This window comes from Chenopodium quinoa, unplaced genomic scaffold, assembly GCF_001683475.1.
Source record: "Chenopodium quinoa cultivar QQ74 unplaced genomic scaffold, ASM168347v1, whole genome shotgun sequence".
NCBI classification, from domain to species: Eukaryota; Viridiplantae; Streptophyta; class Magnoliopsida; order Caryophyllales; family Amaranthaceae; genus Chenopodium; species Chenopodium quinoa.
Window position 1 is genome coordinate 66,698 of NW_018743014.1, and position 20,279 is coordinate 86,976.

The 20,279-nt window shown below is 40.1% G+C and overlaps 1 protein-coding gene across 1 annotated transcript; it reads right to left on the bottom strand.

The window, feature by feature from the left end:
- Window positions 1-3,440: 3,440 nt before the first annotated feature.
- On the bottom strand, window positions 3,441-14,697 carry LOC110729826 (vacuolar-processing enzyme-like). The gene is made up of 8 exons (XM_021909599.1): window positions 14,649-14,697; window positions 14,412-14,573; window positions 6,767-6,873; window positions 6,511-6,570; window positions 4,968-5,132; window positions 4,728-4,884; window positions 4,093-4,183; window positions 3,441-3,759 (listed from the first exon to the last, which is right to left on the bottom strand). Exons 2-8 carry the CDS (start codon window positions 14,488-14,490, stop codon window positions 3,600-3,602), a joined length of 819 nt encoding a protein of 272 aa, XP_021765291.1. The 5' UTR covers window positions 14,491-14,573; window positions 14,649-14,697; the 3' UTR covers window positions 3,441-3,599.
- Between the last annotated feature and the right edge of the window lie 5,582 nt (window positions 14,698-20,279).

A 20,279-nucleotide genomic window follows, 5' to 3' on the forward strand; every position in this document is an offset into this window, starting at 1 on the left:
ATACACACAGTCGGCATGATGCCGGCTGTGTATAGATTCTAAAAATTCTAAAGTACCACAGACGGCAAAATGTCGGCTGTAATACTTGAAATTGTAAAGAAACCCTTCTCTTAGATACCACAAGCGGCAAAATGCCGGATGTGGTCCTCAAAATATAAAGAAACAAAGCTGAAGAAAAAGGGGCAGATGGTACCTTGGTGAAATACACTCAACCGGTAGCCGGATGTCTAGTTTCGAAAAGCCGGATGCAAGAAAATCTTGAGGAAAATAGCAGCCGGTATTAGAGCTCTCTCTCAGAATTTTTTTGAAATTATGTAAAGTATGGAAGAGAAAGAGTATGCCTCTTATTTATAGGAGAGGGGCAGAAGGTGAATTAACACCTTCTGCCCTAAAAATTGAAAATTGAAAAAAAGGAGGGAAGAAGACGAACCGTCTCCTCCCATGCGTCTGACGCCTGTCACAGGTGACACGTGGATACGCCACATCACACCTGTGAGGGGCAGATGTTTAGGGTAAAAACTACCCTAGACACGTGGCCCAGTAGACGCTTGCCACATGTCAACCTATCAACGGTTAATAACAGGCCCAATCAGCCTGTGACACGTGTCAACCCCTATTGGGCAAACAGAGGCCCAATCCCTCTGTGACACGTGTCCTTTGTACCCTAATTGAGGTACAGTTCTCCCCCACTATAAATAGTGGGAGAAGACCTCATTTATGGGGATCCATCAATTTTCGAACAACCAACCAAACACAAACCAATTGCAAATGCTCTCAATTCGAGAAGCATTTATTGTTCTTTACTCCTCTTCGAAAGAATTCTAACTTAATCTTCACAGGCGGAACTCCCACCCCCCAGCCGGAGTCTCCGTTATTTGTGCAGGTACAGGCGTAGGAAGGAGCTTGCTAGGAAATTGTAACTTTCCCGCAGGGCACATAAAAAACCCCGAAACATCTTGTATATCTTTAAAGCCAATTTTCGAGCACTTTTTGTCACTGTTTGGGGTTTTGCTGTTTCACGAAAGATTGATCATCTCAAAACATCCTTGAGGTTAGGCTCAAGAATCACCCAACTCAGAGTTATATTGAATAAGTTATGGCCTCTGCAAGTTCTCTGCCTGTTCTTTCCAACGTGAATTTAATTCTCTTTAATCTAATTCCTTTATTTTCTTCATGGTTAGTTGTCTAAAACATAAATACTTATTTCAAAGTTATAATTTTACATTAAGGTATAATTTTTAAAGAGTTTTGTAGTCCCTGCACATGTAGATTAAGGTTTATGTCTAGAGATGTTGTGATAACCTTGTGGTTATATTAATTGCAAGGTGTTTTCATGATCAAACTTTGAAAGTGCAAAGTGTTGATTTGAGATTCGGAATCAAAATACGTTTAGGTGGCTAAATACTTTATTAAAGTGCATGTTTATGTGAAATTATGTTGGAATTGATCAACATGTTGAAGCTACAGTAGGACTTTCCATATTCTTAAGGGTTTTAGACTAAATTGAATATAATTTCTAAATATGTATGTATATTGTCGTATATAATAATAATAATAATAATAATAAGGAAATTTTGACTTTTGGTACCACAAAAAGACCTGTTATTCAATTTTGCTACCTCTAACAATTTTTTTTTTAATTTTACTACCACTAAAAATCACATAATTTAAATTTCACTACCACTTAACGGAATCCGTTAGGATTCCGTTAAGTTTATTCAAAAATTAAAAAAAAATTAAAAATTAAAATGTTTATAAAAAAAAAAACCCCAGCCACCCTCAACTGCCCCCTCTCCCGTCAGCCACCCTCCCCCCTCCCCCCTGCCGGCGGCCGGCGCTTGGGCGAACGCCGGCGACCCCACCCCAAACCCTTTCCCCCACCAACGGACGACGATGATGATGATTGTATGATTGTAGGGGTGGTCGATTCGAACAAGGGGAAAATCGAAAATTTTTGACCTCTAATTCGACAAGTTGTGTCGAAATTGATTGAGGGCTTTGTTTTCTTTAGATTTCAATTGCAAAATCATGTAAATAATTGTTATTTTCGTTTTGAAATCAAAGAGTTTGATTCAAAAGTTCTTATAAACCCTAACTTTTTCCCCAAATTGATTTTGAATGAAAATCATCAAATTAATCCAATAAGATTGAAAATTGATACCAAAATCTTGTTTTGGGATTGAATTCGAACATCAAACGCTAGAAACTCCTGATTTTAATTCGAAATTGTTCGAATTTTGGGAAGTTTTGTTCTCATGTTCGTCGAGGCACCGTAGGAGGCTGCGTGCAAGGGTTGCGCGCCATTCAAAGGCCGTCGGTGGTTGCGTCGGCTCGCGTTTTTCCGGGGATCGTTGAGGCCGCGCGTTGGCTGGAATCAGGCTGCAGCGTGGTGGTGGCTGGAAGCTGTTCATGGCTGCTGCCTGCTGCTGTGAACCTGACTGTTGCACTTGACTGGGGAAGGAGGAGAGAGAGAGAGGCAGGGTTGAAGTGGGCCCCACAAACGGCTAATCTAACAATTTCCGTCAACTGTTATCAGTTTTAAAAAAAACCTGATTTTTAGTGGTAGTAAAATAAAATAAAAATTGTTAGAGGTAGCAAAATTGAATAGCAGGTCTTTTTGTGGTACCAAAAGTCAAAATACCCTAAGAATTAAGAGGGTTACTTTACTTAATTTTTACTGTAAAAACATTTAATCAATTCACTAAGAAAAAAGAGAGTTACTTTAATCAATTAGAAAGAACTGACAATAAAATCTGCTTTACAACCACTAGGAAGAAAGAGAACTACTCTAATAATCAGAATACTTAATAAAACTAGTGTATTTCTATTGTTAAGGACAACTTTATCAAGTGTAATAAGCAAGCGGCATCAAAGTTGTATTCATACAAATTTATGACCCACTTTACATTAATCTAGTAACAATGAAAAAGAAATGAGATGTTAAAAAAAGGCAAGTGTAATTAGCAAGGAGAGTTAAAAAGCCTAAAACTAATAATATTAAGGGAGAACCCATATCAAAGTATAATCATTCTTCTAGTCACTAGGCGAAAAAGGCAAATAGGCACCGGTTCAAACCCCCCATTTCGCACCGGTTTTGAACCGGTCCAGATTTGGGGGTGCTAAAACCCCACAGATTTCGCACCGGTTCAAAACCGGTGGGAAAAATGACTTTTCGCACCAGTTCTATGGGTAAACCGGTACCAAAACCTAAACTTTTCGCACCGGTTTTTACTTAGAACCGGTGCCAAAAGTCCCCAAAATTATTTTAAAAAAACAATTAGCACCGGTTTTTTCCAAAACCGGTGCCAAAAATGCCCAAAAAACAAAAAAAAAAAAATTTTTTTTGCATGTTTTTCACTTAAATTGTACCAAATACTTATATATAATCATAATATACATAACACATATATTTTCTTCAATATCTTGTAATATTACACTTTAAAAAACTGAAGAAAAAAAAAACAGAATCAAGGTCTGGAGAAGCAGAGTCCTCGATTTAACAGCCAGGTCAACTTTCCTTTAGTAAGCTGCTGTTTTCTGTTGGCTGTGTTGCTTGCTTTGTGTCTAGTTGCTGGTTTCTGTTTGCATGGTGTGTTTAGCTATTGCTGGCTACTGCTTTCTGTTTCTGGCTGGCTGTTAGCTGTTGTCTGGTGGTGCTGTGTCTGCCTGGTGCTGGCTATTGCTGTTGTTTTACCTGTCAAAGCTGCTACACACACACACACTCCCTTCCATACAAGATGCATGCATGCTTTTTGGTTTCTGAAAGAAGGAAGAGGGAAGGGTTGTAAAGTAATTCTTAAACAATATTCAGTACATCACAAAAGTCACAGAACTGAAACCCCATCCAGAATAACTTGTTTATAGAAGAGATGCTAGTATAAGGTATACAATTGCTACTTATAAGTATCCACTGTTTTGGCAAAAAACACATTTCTTTTTTTTTTTGACAAGAAAAAAAAATAAAAAAGGAAAAAAGAAAACAAAAAAAAAAAAATTCATTATACATTGATTTCCTTGATAAATTTGACGATAATCGTAAACCACTTCCCGCAATGATAAAAAATTGTATGTGGTGGACAGGGGGGGGATAACCTCACCAAGCTCTTATAGGTTCCAGAAGCATGCTTTTTCTTCAATGTATATATCAACTCATCAGCATAGAGAAATGGAGTTGTAGGCATACCTGAACAAGCACAACGTGTTGAAATCCATTTTTTCACAAGAAACAATATGATAAAAATTGATTGAGCACATTGGTGAGGATCCAACAATATGGAGTAGTAATGAAATTGAACATGACAAGTAACAGTCCTAGGGGTATGTTCATCTTCAAACGGTTGCACTTGTAAAACCATAAATCTTCATAAAATTAAATAATCATTGTGTGCTCACATTGATCTAGTACTAAACAAGGCATGGCATAAGAACATCAGGAGTCAATTCCACGTGTATTTAAGAACCTGCCAATGTACTACCTACTATATGAAGAAGGATTTTGTAAGGATAAGTCAAATAGACAACATGAAAGCACCTAAAAGCCAAGAGAGACTAGCCGCACAATAATTTCCATAATATGCTGTTACTCCCGGTAAATACTCAACACTCAAAAAGCTATAGTAGTACAATATAAGATATTGTAAGAGATTTATAATATAAACATTCAAAACAAACAGATTCCATAAACAACGAAAGTATTGCAAGAGAACTATGAGGATCAAAATACTAATCGAGCACACCAGCACCACCATGGTCCGAATAATAGATAAAAATATGATCATTAAGGCCACTATCCACCACCTTTCCACTGCCACCAGTAATAGCTTCTTTGTTACCAAGTAACGCTGCCAAAAAATTATTGACAGTCACATGTTCCCCAGTATAATCCTGCCATACCACATCAAGCAGACGAGATTAAATTCTTCATAACATTCATTAAGTGACAATGGAAAGGGTGAACTAGAGAAAACCTTTGGGACTCCAGCGTAGACATCACTTCCATGGGGATTATTGATGATGACCCCGGGTCTCGGATTCTCCTCATGATAAGCGATGTCATCATACATGAAAACAATAATATTTTCATCTTTTAAACCACCTTTCTTCAAAATTTGGTAAGCATGACAAACGTCAGCCTGGACAACAGATTTAGCAACAATAAGCTGATTGTTAGGATAGGATCCACTAACTAACTCCAGAAAATTGTAAAATCAATCACAAGCACAGTGGTACATTACAATCACACAAGCAAGTTTAGGAATAAACTCACTCTTTAATAAGCATAGAGTTAGACATTGAAAAAGAACAAATTACACTTCAAGATAGATGAGAAGTCAGTTTTATTTTAATAAAATCTTTTCTTTTATGTCTATAAATGTTTGTCAAGTACTTAATCATAATTTGAAATAGTGTTTAAAATGGCCCTTATCTAAATGGCATTTAGTTCAAAGTATAAGAAAAAAAAATGATTTGTTGTTCCTTATTCTGGGAGTTGGCCAGAAGGATATTAGAAGTTGGAATTTAATAAACGTAGACCTCCATATCACCACTTCTATACTCCCTGTCTATTGTTCTAGCTAGTTTGATTAATACTCTTAATATTTTTGTCAAACTTAGAATAATAGGGTAAAAGTCAAACTACTCACGAACCAAAGTCGTCTGAAATGTTTTGTGGTTCTCGCGAATCTATTATCAATTTAAATTTCTAATCTACGAACAAGTTACAAGTTATCTTCAAAATATTATAGATCGAAATTGAATAATTAGATACGAGTTAATTTTATCAGATCTAGACGATGGAGGGCACACGACAAGGAAGGACAACATAACTTGGAAAATTTTATAAAATGAGTAGCTAGGCAAGGACCACCACTCAACAATCTTAACCTACCAAAGCATAATGATAGCTGTTACATAAGACAACAGTTCATATCAAACGGCCCAAAATGATATCTTAACCTACGAACTAAATGCCATTTACATAAGCACTAGTATGAAAAGGGCAGGATTATTTTATAAAAATATGAAAAAGAAAAAAAGCTGCTGAATTTGGATCATACAAGATATTGAACATAACCAGAATAATGTAGCTATGTCAGCATAGTCCATGTCATGAGCTAATAAAATTTGGGCTGGGAATTCTCTATTTTGAAGACAATGTCTTGATTGACACAAGGTTATTTAACAAAACAAGATAAATGTAGGTCATGTAGCTAGATCTGCATAGCCAAAATGATGAACAGCCAAGATTACAGTTATGCATCATCATCTAGCTTCACTTACTACCCAATGAGTATATAGCATTTATAATTCTACAGGAAGGTTTGGTAATTTTGGAACACCTATGATGAACAGCCAAGTCAAAACAATAAAAACTAATGAAAATCAGGAAATCAACATGGAACATGGTCATTAAGTCTTATTAAATTTACACGCAGAATAACAGCAGGAGGCCATTAGGAAGACAAATATATGTATTGAAAAGACATCAGAAAGAGCCACAGGTTCCTGTACCTTTATCTCATTAACAGCATGTTTCCTTGATGAAGGTGAGAACCTATTCACATATATAACCTGTAAACAAAAGTAAGCAGTCATGTTTATAATATAAGTGCAAAAGTCATATATAATTGAGCAAACATCAGTCACTAATTCATTGGCCTTCAGCGCAAGAGAGATTTCAGTTTACCCATAGGATGACATATAACTATACCAAGAACTTACAAGATACAAAAAATCAGGAAGAAAATTAAGTAAGTAAAGTCAATACCTGCATAGCTCTGATAATAGTCCCGACTACTCCAATGGTACCTAAAACAAGATAGCTCTGCAATCTCTCTCGCTGCAGGCCGTCCTTTGCGTCTAATCCAATGGTACCTGAAACAAGATAGAAAGATTTCAGATAAACACTCAACTTGAAATGCTGACAACATAATAAATAATTCGCTTGTAACAAAAGCAGGAAACATACACGCTGGGAATTAACATCACATAACTACTCCAATTACACAGAAAACAACAAAATTTTGCCATGAATATCCTCTAGTAAGCACACAATAGGAAAACAAAGGAAAACGCATAGGCAGGTTGTAGGCACGTGAAAAAAAAACAGGTCACTTTTTCAACTATGTATGGTCGACAAATCGACTCAACAAATAAATAGCATGAATAAAATCATAGCAAAAGTAAATACCAGTAAGCTGTCATGAGCCAACCCACACCACCACTACTCTATACTTACAGCAGAAGGAAGAAGACAAACACAGCAGCAACAAGGGCAGGGGAGCACTCCCCACCCATAACAGCAACCTGACACAGCAGCAACAGGGGCAAGGGAGCACTCTCCACCCACAACAGCAGCCAGGGGCGGACTTGGCCTTGTGCCTGGTGGGTCAAATGACTCACCAGGGCCCAAAATAATTTCTAAGTCTTTTTTTTTTTTTTTTTTTTTTTTTTTTTTTTTAAAAAAAAAAAAAAATTTATTAGTTTGTTAATTTTAGTCTTGTCAATTTTAAGCTTGTTAAATGTTAGTTAGTATTGTAATCTTGTCAATTTTCTATTTGGATGATCTTTGTAAATAATTTTTTTGGGGAATTTTGGTAAAATTTTTTTTTTTTTACATATTTGGTTATCGATTGTGAGTTTGTGACTCACCGGTCAGAAATTCCTGGGTCCGCCACTGACAGCAGCCTGCAACTCCACAGAGCTGTAACCGTTGGTGTCCTATTAGTCTCCTTTAAATTAATTCATGCTTTTGGGAAAAAGACGAATGGTAGTACATGTAGTAATTAAACCTAGTTAGTATAGTCCTATACATATGAGAAGTTTAGGAGAGAGAAAGGCATTCAGAAAATTGTAGCCTGGGACTTGGAGACTTGTGGCCTAAAGTCACTAATTTTGTATTTCCTACTATCAATCAATCCGTCCTTCTCTCTAATTATCCCTTGAACTGTGTCAATTCCTACTCAATCCACGTAGTCCGTTGCAATTGGTATCAGAGCAGCCATGGCCCCGGCAACCGGAACACACACCCAACGAATTGAGGCGTTAGAAGAGCACATTGCAGAAATAGTCTCAAAGGTGGATGGGGGCGAGAACTCCATCCAACAAATTGTTGCCAGGACAATTGCGGAAAGCATGGAGAACCTCCAACGGTCACTCACCGAACAGTTCAGCAAAAATCAGGAAGAGGAGGCGAGGAAGAATCAGGAAGCCATAGAAGATGCCAGCCAGAGAATGGAAGGAAGGCTGAGTCGCTTCAGAGAAGACCAGAATGGGAAAATCTCACTCTTAATGAGCGGCCAGGAGAAGTTCTTTGAAGAGATGAGAGGAATGATGAATAGGGTGAGGGACCTGGGGAAGAACCCTATTGGCGAGGGGGAAGAACAGTTTTCCGACGCCGGTAGAATCAGAAACGAGCGAACAGGGTTTGGTATTGGGAGGTTCAGAATGGAGGACGAGGGTGACAGCCGAGAACAGCAAGAGGGAAGGGGAAATTGGAAGTACCGTAAATTGGAAATGTCGTTGTTTCAAGGAACCGATCCTGATGGATGGATCCTAAGGGGCGAACAATACTTCCATTTTTACCGGCTGTCAGAGCACGAGAAGATACAAGCTGCGGTGGTTTCCATGGAGGGCGACGCTCTCTAGTGGTACCAATGGGAGAGTCGCCGGCGACCGGTTCGTAACTGGGAGGAGTTGAAGGAGCGTGTGTTACGCCAATTCCGTCCGGCAAACTCTGGAACCCTTCATGAGCAGTGGCTGGCCGTCACCCACACCACCACAGTCGCGGATTATCGGCGGGCCTTTATTGAGAAGGCGGCTCCATTGATGGATGTGCCGGAGAGCTTGATGAAGGGGCATTTTGTCAATGGGTTGAAGGAGGACATTCGGGCTGAAATACGAATGCTCAACCCGTTAACTTTGGAACAGGCTATGGATCTGGCTACTCGGGTTGAAGAAAGAAACCGGGTTAGTGGGCAAAAGAAAACGGGAGCCGGTTTCACTAAGCCTGGGCCCTTCTCTTATTTTAACCAAACTCCAGCATCTACCTTATTTAGTGGCGGAAGTGGGCCGACCCACTCACACTCTCAACAACCCACATCTTTTAAGGGGCCTGCTCAAAGTTCTAGTGGATCAGCGAAATTCCAGCCAACTTCTTCTTCACAAAACAGAACAAGCGTAAGCTCCACCAGATTTACAGGGGAGGTGCGACGCCTAACGGAGAAGGAGCTGCAAGATAAGAAAGCCAAGGGGCTGTGCTTCTGGTGTGATGAGAGGTGGGGAATCGGACACAAGTGTAAATCCAGGGAACTAAGCGTGCTTCTTGTAGAAGAAGAAGAGCAGGAGGGTGATGGGGAATTAGCGGCGATGGAGGCTCCGGAAGAGGAAGAGGAGTGGCCAGCGGTGATATCCATAAATTCTCTAGTGGGGATCACGAATCCGAAGACCATGAAGCTGGTGGGGAAAATCGGTGGGCTAGATGTGGTGGTCATGGTCGACCCCGGGGCCACACACAACTTTATATCACTTCACACAGTAGAAAAGCTTGGGATTACGGTGACCGAGGAGGGAACCTTTGGGGTGTCGTTGGGCAACGACGAGGCAGTGAAAGGTCGAGGTCAATGTTGTGGCGTAAGGTTGGGCCTGGGTGACGGGGTGGAAGTGACAGAAGATTTTTTACCTCTTCAATTGGGAAACGCCGATGTCATCCTTGGCATTCAGTGGTTAGAGAAGCTAGGCTCAATGTTAACCAACTGGAAAACTCAAGAGATGAGTTTTGAGCGGGACGGCGAGACCGTAACTATCAGGGGAGATCCCTCACTAGCAAGAACGGGGGTCACCTTGAAGTCCATGATTAGGACTCTCAGGAAGGAACAAAGGGGAGTGTTAGTGGAGCTATGCTAGTTAGAGGAAATTAGGAAGGACACTGAGAAGGAGGCGAATGGTACGGAAGTTCCAGAATTTCTACAGGAAGTGATGGAGGAGTATGCTGCGGTGTTTGAGACGACGGAAGGGTTGCCACCCAAGAGGGGGCACGAGCACAGTATCATCCTCAAGGAGGGTACCAATCCAGTAAGTGTCCGGCCCTATCGGTACCCCCAATTTCAAAAAGATGAGATTGAAAAACTCATAGGGAAATGTTGACGGCCGGGATTATCCGCCCATCTACTAGCCCCTTCTCGAGTCCAGTCCTTTTGGTCAAAAAGAAGGATGGCTCGTGGCGTTATTGTGTTGACTATAGAGCATTGAACAAAGATACCGTTCCCGACAAATACCCCATACCGGTGATTGATGAATTATTGGATGAGTTGTATGGAGCTCAAGTGTACTCCAAGCTAGACCTTAAAGCCGGTTATCATCAAATTCGAGTGAAGCCGGAAGATACCCACAAAACGGCGTTCCGTACTCATGAGGGTCACTACGAATTCCTTGTGGTGCCTTTTGGTCTCACAAATGCCCCGGCTACGTTCCAATCCTTGATGAACGAGGTATTTCGACCTTATTTACGCAAATTTGTACTTGTATTTTTTGATGACATTCTAGTGTATAGTGCTAGTAGGGAGGAGCATGTGAAACATTTGCAGGCTGTACTGGCCACTCTCAAGGACCACCAACTGTTTGCTAATCGAAAAAAATGTGAGTTTGGAAGGGAAAGGGTAGCTTATTTGGGCCATATTATTTCTAAAGAAGGGGTGGCTGTGGACCAGGAGAAAATCTCAGCCATGATAAATTGGCCCATACCCAGAACACTAAGGGATTTGAGGGGGTTCTGGGCCTGACAGGCTACTACAGAAAATTTATAGCCCAATACGCTCATATAGCTCATCCACTTACTGAGCAACTAAAGAAGGACAATTTTAAGTGGGGCTCAGAAGCTACCACAGCCTTTGAAGAGCTCAAGAAGGCCATGAGTAGTGCCCCCGTATTAGCCATGCCAGACTTTGCTAAAATGTTCGTGGTGGAGTCGGATGCATCGGGTTTTGGGCTAGGAGCGGTTCTGATGCAGGAGGGAAGGCCGATTGCTTTCTTTAGCAAGATGTTGGGGCCTGGTGGTCGGAGTAAATCAATCTATGAAAAAGAGTCGATGGCGGTGTGTTTATCGGTGAAAAAGTGGAAGCATTATCTGCTGGGCAGGAGGTGTGTAGTTAGGAGTGATCAGCAGAGCTTGAGGTTCATATCTCAACAGCGAGAGGTGGGGATGGAATATCAACGGTGGATACGGAAACTCATCGGTTTCGATTTCGAAATACAGTATAAACCTGGGGTAGCAAATTGAGTGGCTGACACCCTCTCACGAAGGGGCGAGGAAGGTACGGAGTTAGGGGCCATGCTCACCAAACATATGGTGGATTGGGGGGAGTTGGAGAAGGAGATTGAAGAAGATAAGTTGCTACTAAAGGTGAGGCAAGACCTGGACGGGGGAAGGGAAGTTTCTGGGTTCACCATCGATCATCAGAAACTCTTCTATAAGGGACGACTGGTGATTCCAAAAATTTCAAAGTTTAAGCCAGCACCATTTCGGGTTTACCATGACTCACCAGAAGCAGGGCACGTAGGGGAAATGAAGACATATCTAAGAATGGCTGCCGAGTGGTTTTGGCAGGGGATGAGGCGTGACGTGGCTAAGTATGTGAGGGAGTGTACGACGTGCCAGCGGAACAAACACTCTCAACAAAGTCCGGCGGGGCTATTGCAACCCCCTCCTGTTCCCAGAGCAGTATGGGAAGATATCACCCTGGACTTTATCGAAGGACTTCTAAAGTCAAGAGGAGTGGACGTGGTCTTGGTAGTGGTGGACCGCCTCACCAAGTACCCCATTTTATTGGGCTCAAACACCCATTTACAGCGGCAGTGGTGGCTGACCACTTCATCAGGGAGGTGGTGAGACTGCACGGGTTTCCGGGAAGTATTGTCTCAGATCGAGACCGGGTCTTCTTAAGTGTGTTTTGGCGCGAACTCTTCAAGTTGCAGGAGACAAAATTGAAAAGAAGCACCTCTTTTCACCCTCAAACCGACGGTTAGACAGAAGTGGTCAATAAAATTCTTGAGACCTACCTCCGTTGCTTTGCGGGGGAGCAACCAAGGGCATGGGCAAGGTGGCTCCCTTGGGCTGAATATTCATATAACACGGCAGTCCACTCATCTACTCAAATGACCCCTTTTTGGGCTATGTATGGCAGGGACCCACCACGGTTGTTGAGGGTGAGTGCTGGTCAGACACCAGTTGATAGCCTAGAGGAGATGCTCCGAGAGAGGGACATGATCTTAGACGAGTTACGCCTTAATCTATTAAAGGTACAGCAAGTGATGAAGCAGGGGGCTGACTCGAAGAGAAGAGAAGAGAATTTCAATGTGGGTGACTTTGTGTTCCTCAAACTCCAACCATATCGCCAAAGGTCACTCGCCAAACGTCCTTCCGAGAAGCTAGCAGCCAGATACTACGGGCCGTTTGAAGTAATTCAGAGAGTGGGGAAGGTGGCCTACAAGCTACAATTTCCTAGTCAATGCCGTATTCACCCTGTCTTCCATGTGTCACAATTGAAGCGAGCTATAGGGAGCCTGCCAAGTTCACCTTCCATTCCAGATCAGGTGACCCCGGAGTTAGAATTAAGGGTGGAACCCGAATCTGTGATAGCCATTCGACAGGCAAAGGAGGGAGGTGGGGCCTGAGAAGTCCTTATCAAATGGAAAGACCTGCCAGAAGTGGAGGCTACTTGGGAGGAGGAGGAGACGATTAAGTTACGGTTCCCTGACTTCCACCTTGAGGACAAGGTGTGTCTTTTGGGGGTGGGTAATGTCATGAGCCAACCCACACCACCACTACTCTACACTTACAGCAGAAGGAAGAAGACAAACAGAGCAGCAACAAGGGCAGGGGAGCACTCTCCACCCATAACAGCTACAACCTGACACAGCAGCAACAGGGGCAAGGGAGCACTCTCCACCCACAACAGCAGCCTGCAACTCCACAGAGCTGTAACCGTTGGTGTCTTATTAGTCTCCTTTAAATTAATGCTTGCTTTTGGGAAAAAGACGAATGGTAGTACATGTAGTAATTAAAGCTAGTTAGTATAGTCCTATATATACGAGAAGTTTAGGAGAGAGAAAGGCATTCAGAAAATTGTAGCCTGGGACTTGGAGACTTATGGCCTAAAGTCACTAATTTTGTATTTCCTACTATCAATCAATCCGTCCTTCTCTCTAATTATCCCTTGAACTGTGTCAATTCCTACTCAATCCACGTAGTCCGTTGCATAAGCCCAAGTTTGCAATGCGATTTTGTAGTGCTGATAACTTTCCGAAACATCTGAGCAGGAACGACATGCACCCATGAAACATCATATTAAATAAGGGGAAGTTAGACATGTTTCCCTTAAACTTCAAGGTCATTATCACCCAAAAATGCCCAAGGTCCTTCAACACAAGTAGTTACCTCATCTATGAGAAGTAATCCCCATCTCTATTTCTTATTTCTTCAATAATCTTCTCAGATTCTTCAGAACGTTTACCATCAAAAGCAATCATGTTGTATGTTGTCACAACTACTCCAACATCCCATGGAACCCCTCTTTACTAGCAATTCTCAACAGAGCATCAGATAATTGTGGTCAGTCAAGTCCAAATCTTCCCAATACTGAGCACAAGGTAATTATAGGCTGACCATTCCTACTAATTATACCCAAACAGAAGGTTACTCTGTGCTACACTTTTGAGATTTTGCTTCCAAGTTGAAAGAATTGCTCACTGTGTTATCACATTGAATAGAAAAGGCTTTGTCTTACTACCTTGAATGCTAATTTTCACCTTCCTCTCTAATCATTTGAATTGCATATAAGACCACTCGTTGCAAAGCTCTTAAGCTGAAGAAAGGAAATATCTTGTTCATAGGTGAAACTTGCACAACAACCTACCCTCTACAACTTTATGTGTATTCTACGAATCCCATAATGATTCTACGTATCATATGAAACAATGTAAATATGAACAACTTCATCAAGTTCAACAAAAAGCCAATCAACCAAAAAGACCAGTAAACAAACTAAGAATCCAGGAAAATAAACACCTCAAGAAATATAAAAAAAAAGTAGGATTACCCTTATCACAAGCATTCTCAAAATTCACAAAGACATCAAGCTTAATCAAACTTATGCTAAAGTTGATGATATTCATGAAATTACAAATTTCCTTCCGAAATTTGCCGGATTTCTTAACACTATAAGATGAAATCAAAGCAATACATTATAAACCAAAAATTTAAGGTCCAAAAATCATATTAATCAAACCATAATCAGATTAAGGAGAAAAAACAGGAAAACAGAAGATACCCATAAAAAAAAACATCAAAACAAAACAACCCACAAGATAATTTCATAAAAAAAAACACAAACAAAGCCAAAAATTTCATTACAAACCCGCAAAAAAGGAAGAGTATTCGCAATTGCGCAATAGCCGAACCCACCAAATCCACCAAAGACGCAATTGCGCCACCATGAAGAGTATTCGACAAAAGAAGATGAAGCCAACGATTTTAGGTCGCAATAAGGCCACCACAGCCACCACCGCCAAACAAAACCCTAAAAAACACCTCAAGTTAACAACAAACAAAACCCTAAGATCGAATGCAACTGAAAAAGAAGAAAGAGGAAAACCTTGATTGATGGAGCACAACTGAAGAGCTCCACAATGAAACCGGGGAAGGGTGCATAGGTCGTAATAAGGCGATCAAAAGAGAGAAGAAAGGAAAGGAGAGAGAGGCAGATGAGTACGCTTCAATGGAGGAGAGAGAATGAGAGAGGAGGAAAGATCGAGGGGTTTCAAGAGAAAGAAAGAAGGTTAAATTATAACCGGGTTTTTTTTTTTAAAAAAAAACAATAGTTTTCGCACCGGTTCGAACTGAACCGGTGCGATTTACTCACTTTTCGCACCGGTTTTGTAAGAACCAGTGCGAAAGCTGCGGTGCCTTATTCATTTTTTCTACTAGTGAGTGTTTTAAGAGCCACCATCAAATAAACAATACAAATCAAGATAAAGCATATTTGCAGAAACTGCTTGCCTCAAACCCTTCTCATATGAATTACGTATTCAGACCCAGACTTCTAAGCCTCTTTTAAAGCCCTCAATGCAACTATTAGTCACACACACACAGACAATGATACACATCTCAAAGATTGAATAACAGTAATTTCTAATAATTTATGTTAAATCTAAAGGCTTTGGGTGACTTCTTTAACTAAATAGTAAATAGGAGAGCACATTGGAGTAAAAATGCCTAACCCATCAATGTCTAATCCATATACCTACAACCTAATCGGCCAAGTTTCATATACTTAAATAGCAAATGCATGAGTGCGGACAAATATGTTCAACAATCCACCTTATGCAAGCTTTAAATAAAACAAAACTGTCTGATAAGACTACACCACACATGAAAACACAAATACATTCTTCTCAATTACAGGATTCCACACAGTCCATAAGGCATGCATCACCTAAGCTACTCATGGAGATCAATGTAAACATAAACAATAAACAAAACAACCTGTACAACCAGTTCCCACTCAAGAGCACTCTTCCCATACCGTTGCATTAGCTCTCATTTTTGTTAAAATAGCTAGGCTATTGCCACGGTTCTTTAGAGCTGTGGCAATAGCTCTACCTATAAGAACATTAGTTTTAAATCCGTGGCAATAGTCTACTATATTGCAACGGCAATTAAAATACCGTTGTATTAGCCTTTATTAAGCCGTTGCATTTGGTCAAAAATGTAGTAGTGAATTTAACATGCATACAAGTACATGAACTGACGAATGAAATATTACTAACTAATCCCATATGTCAACGCTCCGATGTTTGTCCTGTAGTGTTAGGACAGAAAGGTCAACAAGCACGGATGTCCTATCTTGTCTGTCCATGATATCTGTTCATTAACAACGTTATATACTAATTATCAACACAATTACTGGATTAGAAATTAAACACGAACAAAATTTCAAATTAAAAGCAACGACAAACGGTAAATTTCAAATGTCAAACTTCAAAGTAGAAATGTTCCAAATGTTACAAACGTTACAAATTCAGAAACAAAATCAAGCTAGTATTCTATTACAGGATTCTACAAATACAAACTTAGGTCCTGGTTGATCTAGATGGACACGTTCTCTAGTTGTGGCCCTGCTGGTGACAGCGGCCGCATTTGCTTGGGGAGCAGTTAGTCTCATCCATTTCATTGCGTATGCGCTTTAACTTTGGCCGACATTGTCCTCGTACCATGCTGCCGTCCGAAATGAGTTTAGGGCCGCTAAACTCTGTCCAGGTCGTCCCACAGGGGATAGGCAAGAACTGTGGTGCATAGGTGTTCGTATAGGCCTCCGATTGCAGCACACGGTCCACCCATGGCCGCTCTGATAGTGTATACTTCTCACAAACTGCAAGAACGTGAAAACATGGGAGGTGGAATATCCATGCTTTGTTGCATGTACACGTTCTCAACTGAAAGTTAACAGTTTGTTTATAACCTCCTTTTCTACCAAGTCGCTCTCCCCTTTCTGTTGTAACTTGATATATATGCTGTCGGCGGTTATACGTATCCACTCTGTGATATCTTGCTTTTGCGGTGTTCTTCTCCAGAATGGCAGTGACCTTGGGGGGTATGCAAGTCCCTGTTCAGACCTAGCCTCAGAAGATTCCCTTCTTAAAGTGAAATACCTGTTAACTTTGTGGAAAGTTAACTCGACAAGGGACATAATCAGTAGAAACCGAGCTCCCTTCTAACACATTGTTAAATGTTTTAGAGAAGTTTGTGGTATATATCCCATATCTGCGACCAGCGTCGTGAAACAAAGACCACATAGGAAACGACACTTGAACAATATAATCTATGGCCTTGGTGCATGCCTAACCGATCGAACACAGATCAACTTGCAGTTTTCTTTCTTGCCTTTGATACACAGCAGCCTTGAACATATCTCTCATGTGGTTCCTTCGCACGTTAGTCTTCAAGTTAGAAGCCATGTGGCGAACACAAAACATGTGATAGGCTCGCGGCTCGTTGAATCCAACGTTAGGATCATTAATTGCTGCAATGATCCCAGCACGTTAATCAGAACACAGAGGCCATCTCGCTGCGTCACATGAACCCGAATGCAGCCTAGAAACCAAGACCAGCTGGAAGTGTTTTCCCCTTCAACCAACACAAATGCTAGTGGAATTACTTGGAAGCTTGCATCCACACTTGTAGCAACCAACAGTGTTCCTTTATACTTTCGGTACAAGTGCGTCCCATCGATACAGATAACAGGCATACAATGTTTAAAACCATCGATACAAGGACTGAAGGCCCAAAACACTCGTTCAAACACTTCCATGTTGCTGTAGTACGGACCATCCACTAGAGCTTTGTGTTTCCATACAACAACGGTTCCCGGGTTTGACTGTTGGAGTGCTTGCATGAACTGTAGAAGTCTGCCGTAAGAACTCTCCCAATCCCCAAATATTTCAGCTATAGCTTTCTCCTTGGCATACCATGCTCTTCGATACGGAACATCAAAATGAAATTGCTTGGAGATGAGATCCTGAATGAATTCAACTTTCAGGGACGGATCTTTCTGCACAAAGGACTTCACATACTCACATATTATGGACGAACCCAAGTGAGGGTGATCAGTAGATAGTACTTCAGTGACACAGTTATCCCGGTTTATCAAATCATTGAAAGTCATGTCCGGTTCAAGTGTTAGTGGTTCCATATTTCCTCCATTATACACGACATTTGGTCCAACAAACATAATTTCACCTCCCCACCGGCATAACAAAACTACATTTTGCGCAGCCATATTTTACATAACAACCAAAATACATTTTAAGATAATTGAAATCTAGAGCGAGGTAAAAAAAACCTAATTGAACCATACATAGCTTCAATAGTGGATAGTGATATCACAATTCAAGAAGGACCTACATGTCTAGCCAATATGACAACAATGAAACAAGGCCATCTTTACTGCCAAATTTCACATAAATGTACCATATTACCATCAACAATTTCATCAACAATGTACCACATTACCATCAATAATTATCAACAATTTACCACATTTTCATTAATAATTAGCAACAATTTCATACAATTTACAACAATTTACAACAATTAACCACAATTAAGATCAATTATCAACATTACACTAATATGAATTTAGGGTTTACCACAAAATTGAGTGAGTGAGTGAGAGAGTGTGGGTGTGACGGAAGGTAGCAGCAACAGCGACCGGCGGCAGCAGCGGAGGCGGCAGCGGCAGCGTGAATGCAGCGGCTGAGAGTGAAAGTGTATGGGGTCTCCGTTAGTGAGAGAGACATTGAGAGTGTGAGAATTTGAGTGAAGTGAGCTATCAAATTCGATTCTGGGAAGATAATACCCAAGAAACGCTGAATGAGAACGGCATTTTTTTTTTTTTTAAATCAGAAATTACAAAAATTAAAAAAAAAAAAACAAATACGTTCAAACGCTACTGTATTTGAATTATTTTTTTTATTGTTTTATTTTTTAAAAACAGAAATTACGAAACGTTTAAAAAAAAAGTAAAACATGTAAAACGTTGACTGAGGCAGCATTTTATACTTTGTTTTTTTAAAAAAATCAGGGATAAAAAAACACTGACTCGATCAGCGTTTTACCCTAGAAGCTTAGTTTGGTAAATAGTTTGGTCATGCGTCTTCTTTGGTAATTAGTTTGTGAAATTGCCTTACTTTGGAAAATTGTCCTCAATAAATATACTTCCTCCGTTTTTTTTACACCACACTTTTTTTACGGTTCCCCATGCAATTTAGTGGGTGAGTGATTAAGTAGGTTGAGGGGTATATCTTAAGATATAATTAGTAAACTAATTAGTCTACTCCAACCACCACTACACCACCACCGACACCACCACAGCACCACCACCACCATCGAATCAACCAACACTTTATGATTTCAGGCGGCCTAAGCTAGTTACTCTATTGCTTCGTATTTAATATTTCCGTGGGAGCAATAATTCTTTCCCTCCAAAGCCATCAGTAAATCGCTGCCATGCTTGCTGCATATAAGCATGCTTTCTTATTCTGAGACCCTCAGTTTTGTTATACCACCAAATGACCAAGAACTAGTACTCCTACATCTTAGTTACGAGTACAACACATTCGAGCATTGTTAATTCCCAAGCATACACCACAACAGACCAAACAACCCCAATACTAAAACAAAACCTTAGAATCCAAAATCTCAATAATCATCTATATTCATAGAAATATAGCAAATTTAACTCAAATTAGAAAACACACACACACAAAAGGAGATTCCCTGCTATCAAAGACTTATACTCGAATATTCTTCTCATCATAATCCTTTTATTCTAATCAGCAAATTTTGCTCTAATCATTATCTTTTCTTGTCAAATGATTTGTATTTAGCACCCTCTAATCGCAAGAAAACATTACATTCCACAATGTCCACATAAATTCATAAATCAGTTTGTCAATAATATACTGATTTCACATGGTGGATGTGCAAATCGTGACTGAAAACTTATTTGATGAAATTACATGATCCCTCACAAATTCCATCAATTGCTACATAATATGAGCCTAATAGTAGCAGCCACCTTTTATTCTAGAATTTTGGTATTAAACTAAGTAGATTCAAGCACAAAGTTACTGTCACCAACCCTCTTTACTGTCACAAAAGTTATCTGCAAGCACAAAGTTGCTTGCACATACAGAAAAGCACAAGAAACAACAAAATCAAAGTACATTACTACAATATAAGCTAATCATATTAAATTGAATTCAATTACGAATCAAATAAATCAAACACCCATCTAACTACTGAGTATTCCCTTTACATAATCACCAACTAAGCAGTGTAAGCACCACAAAAATAGGATAAAAAGAAGAATAAAATAATAAGTGAAAAAAGAAAGAGAGAGAGAGTAAAACTTGAGCAATAAAGTGTGCAAACACCATCTGCCACCCAGAAATTCTAACAAATGAAACACCACACTAACAATCAAACTAAAATGGTAGAATTGGATATGTCTAATATATGAAGAGAGAAAGGGGAGAGCAGATATAAAGTGTACCGCATTGTCTGTATCCAGCTCTGAATTGGCTTCGTAAAAAACCTATCATACATCATTCAGTTAGAAACTTAGAACAATCTAGATCAAAAAGGTTTTGAGACTGATGAACTGTCAGACAAAATTTTATTGATGCAATTTAAGTCTTATACTTCGTACAACTAAGCATACAAA

Coding starts and splice junctions, on each gene's coding strand:
- LOC110729826 (XM_021909599.1), bottom strand. CDS start 14,490: ATGGTGGCGCAATTGCGTCTTTGGTGGATTTGGTGGGTTCGGCTATTG. Junction 5,133..6,510: donor ATGCTGTTAATGAGATAAAG/GTACAGGAACCT, acceptor TCTGTTGTCCAG/GCTGACGTTTGTCATGCTTA. Junction 3,760..4,092: donor ACCTATAAGAGCTTGGTGAG/GTTATCCCCCCC, acceptor TCCTTCTTTCAG/AAACCAAAAAGCATGCATGC.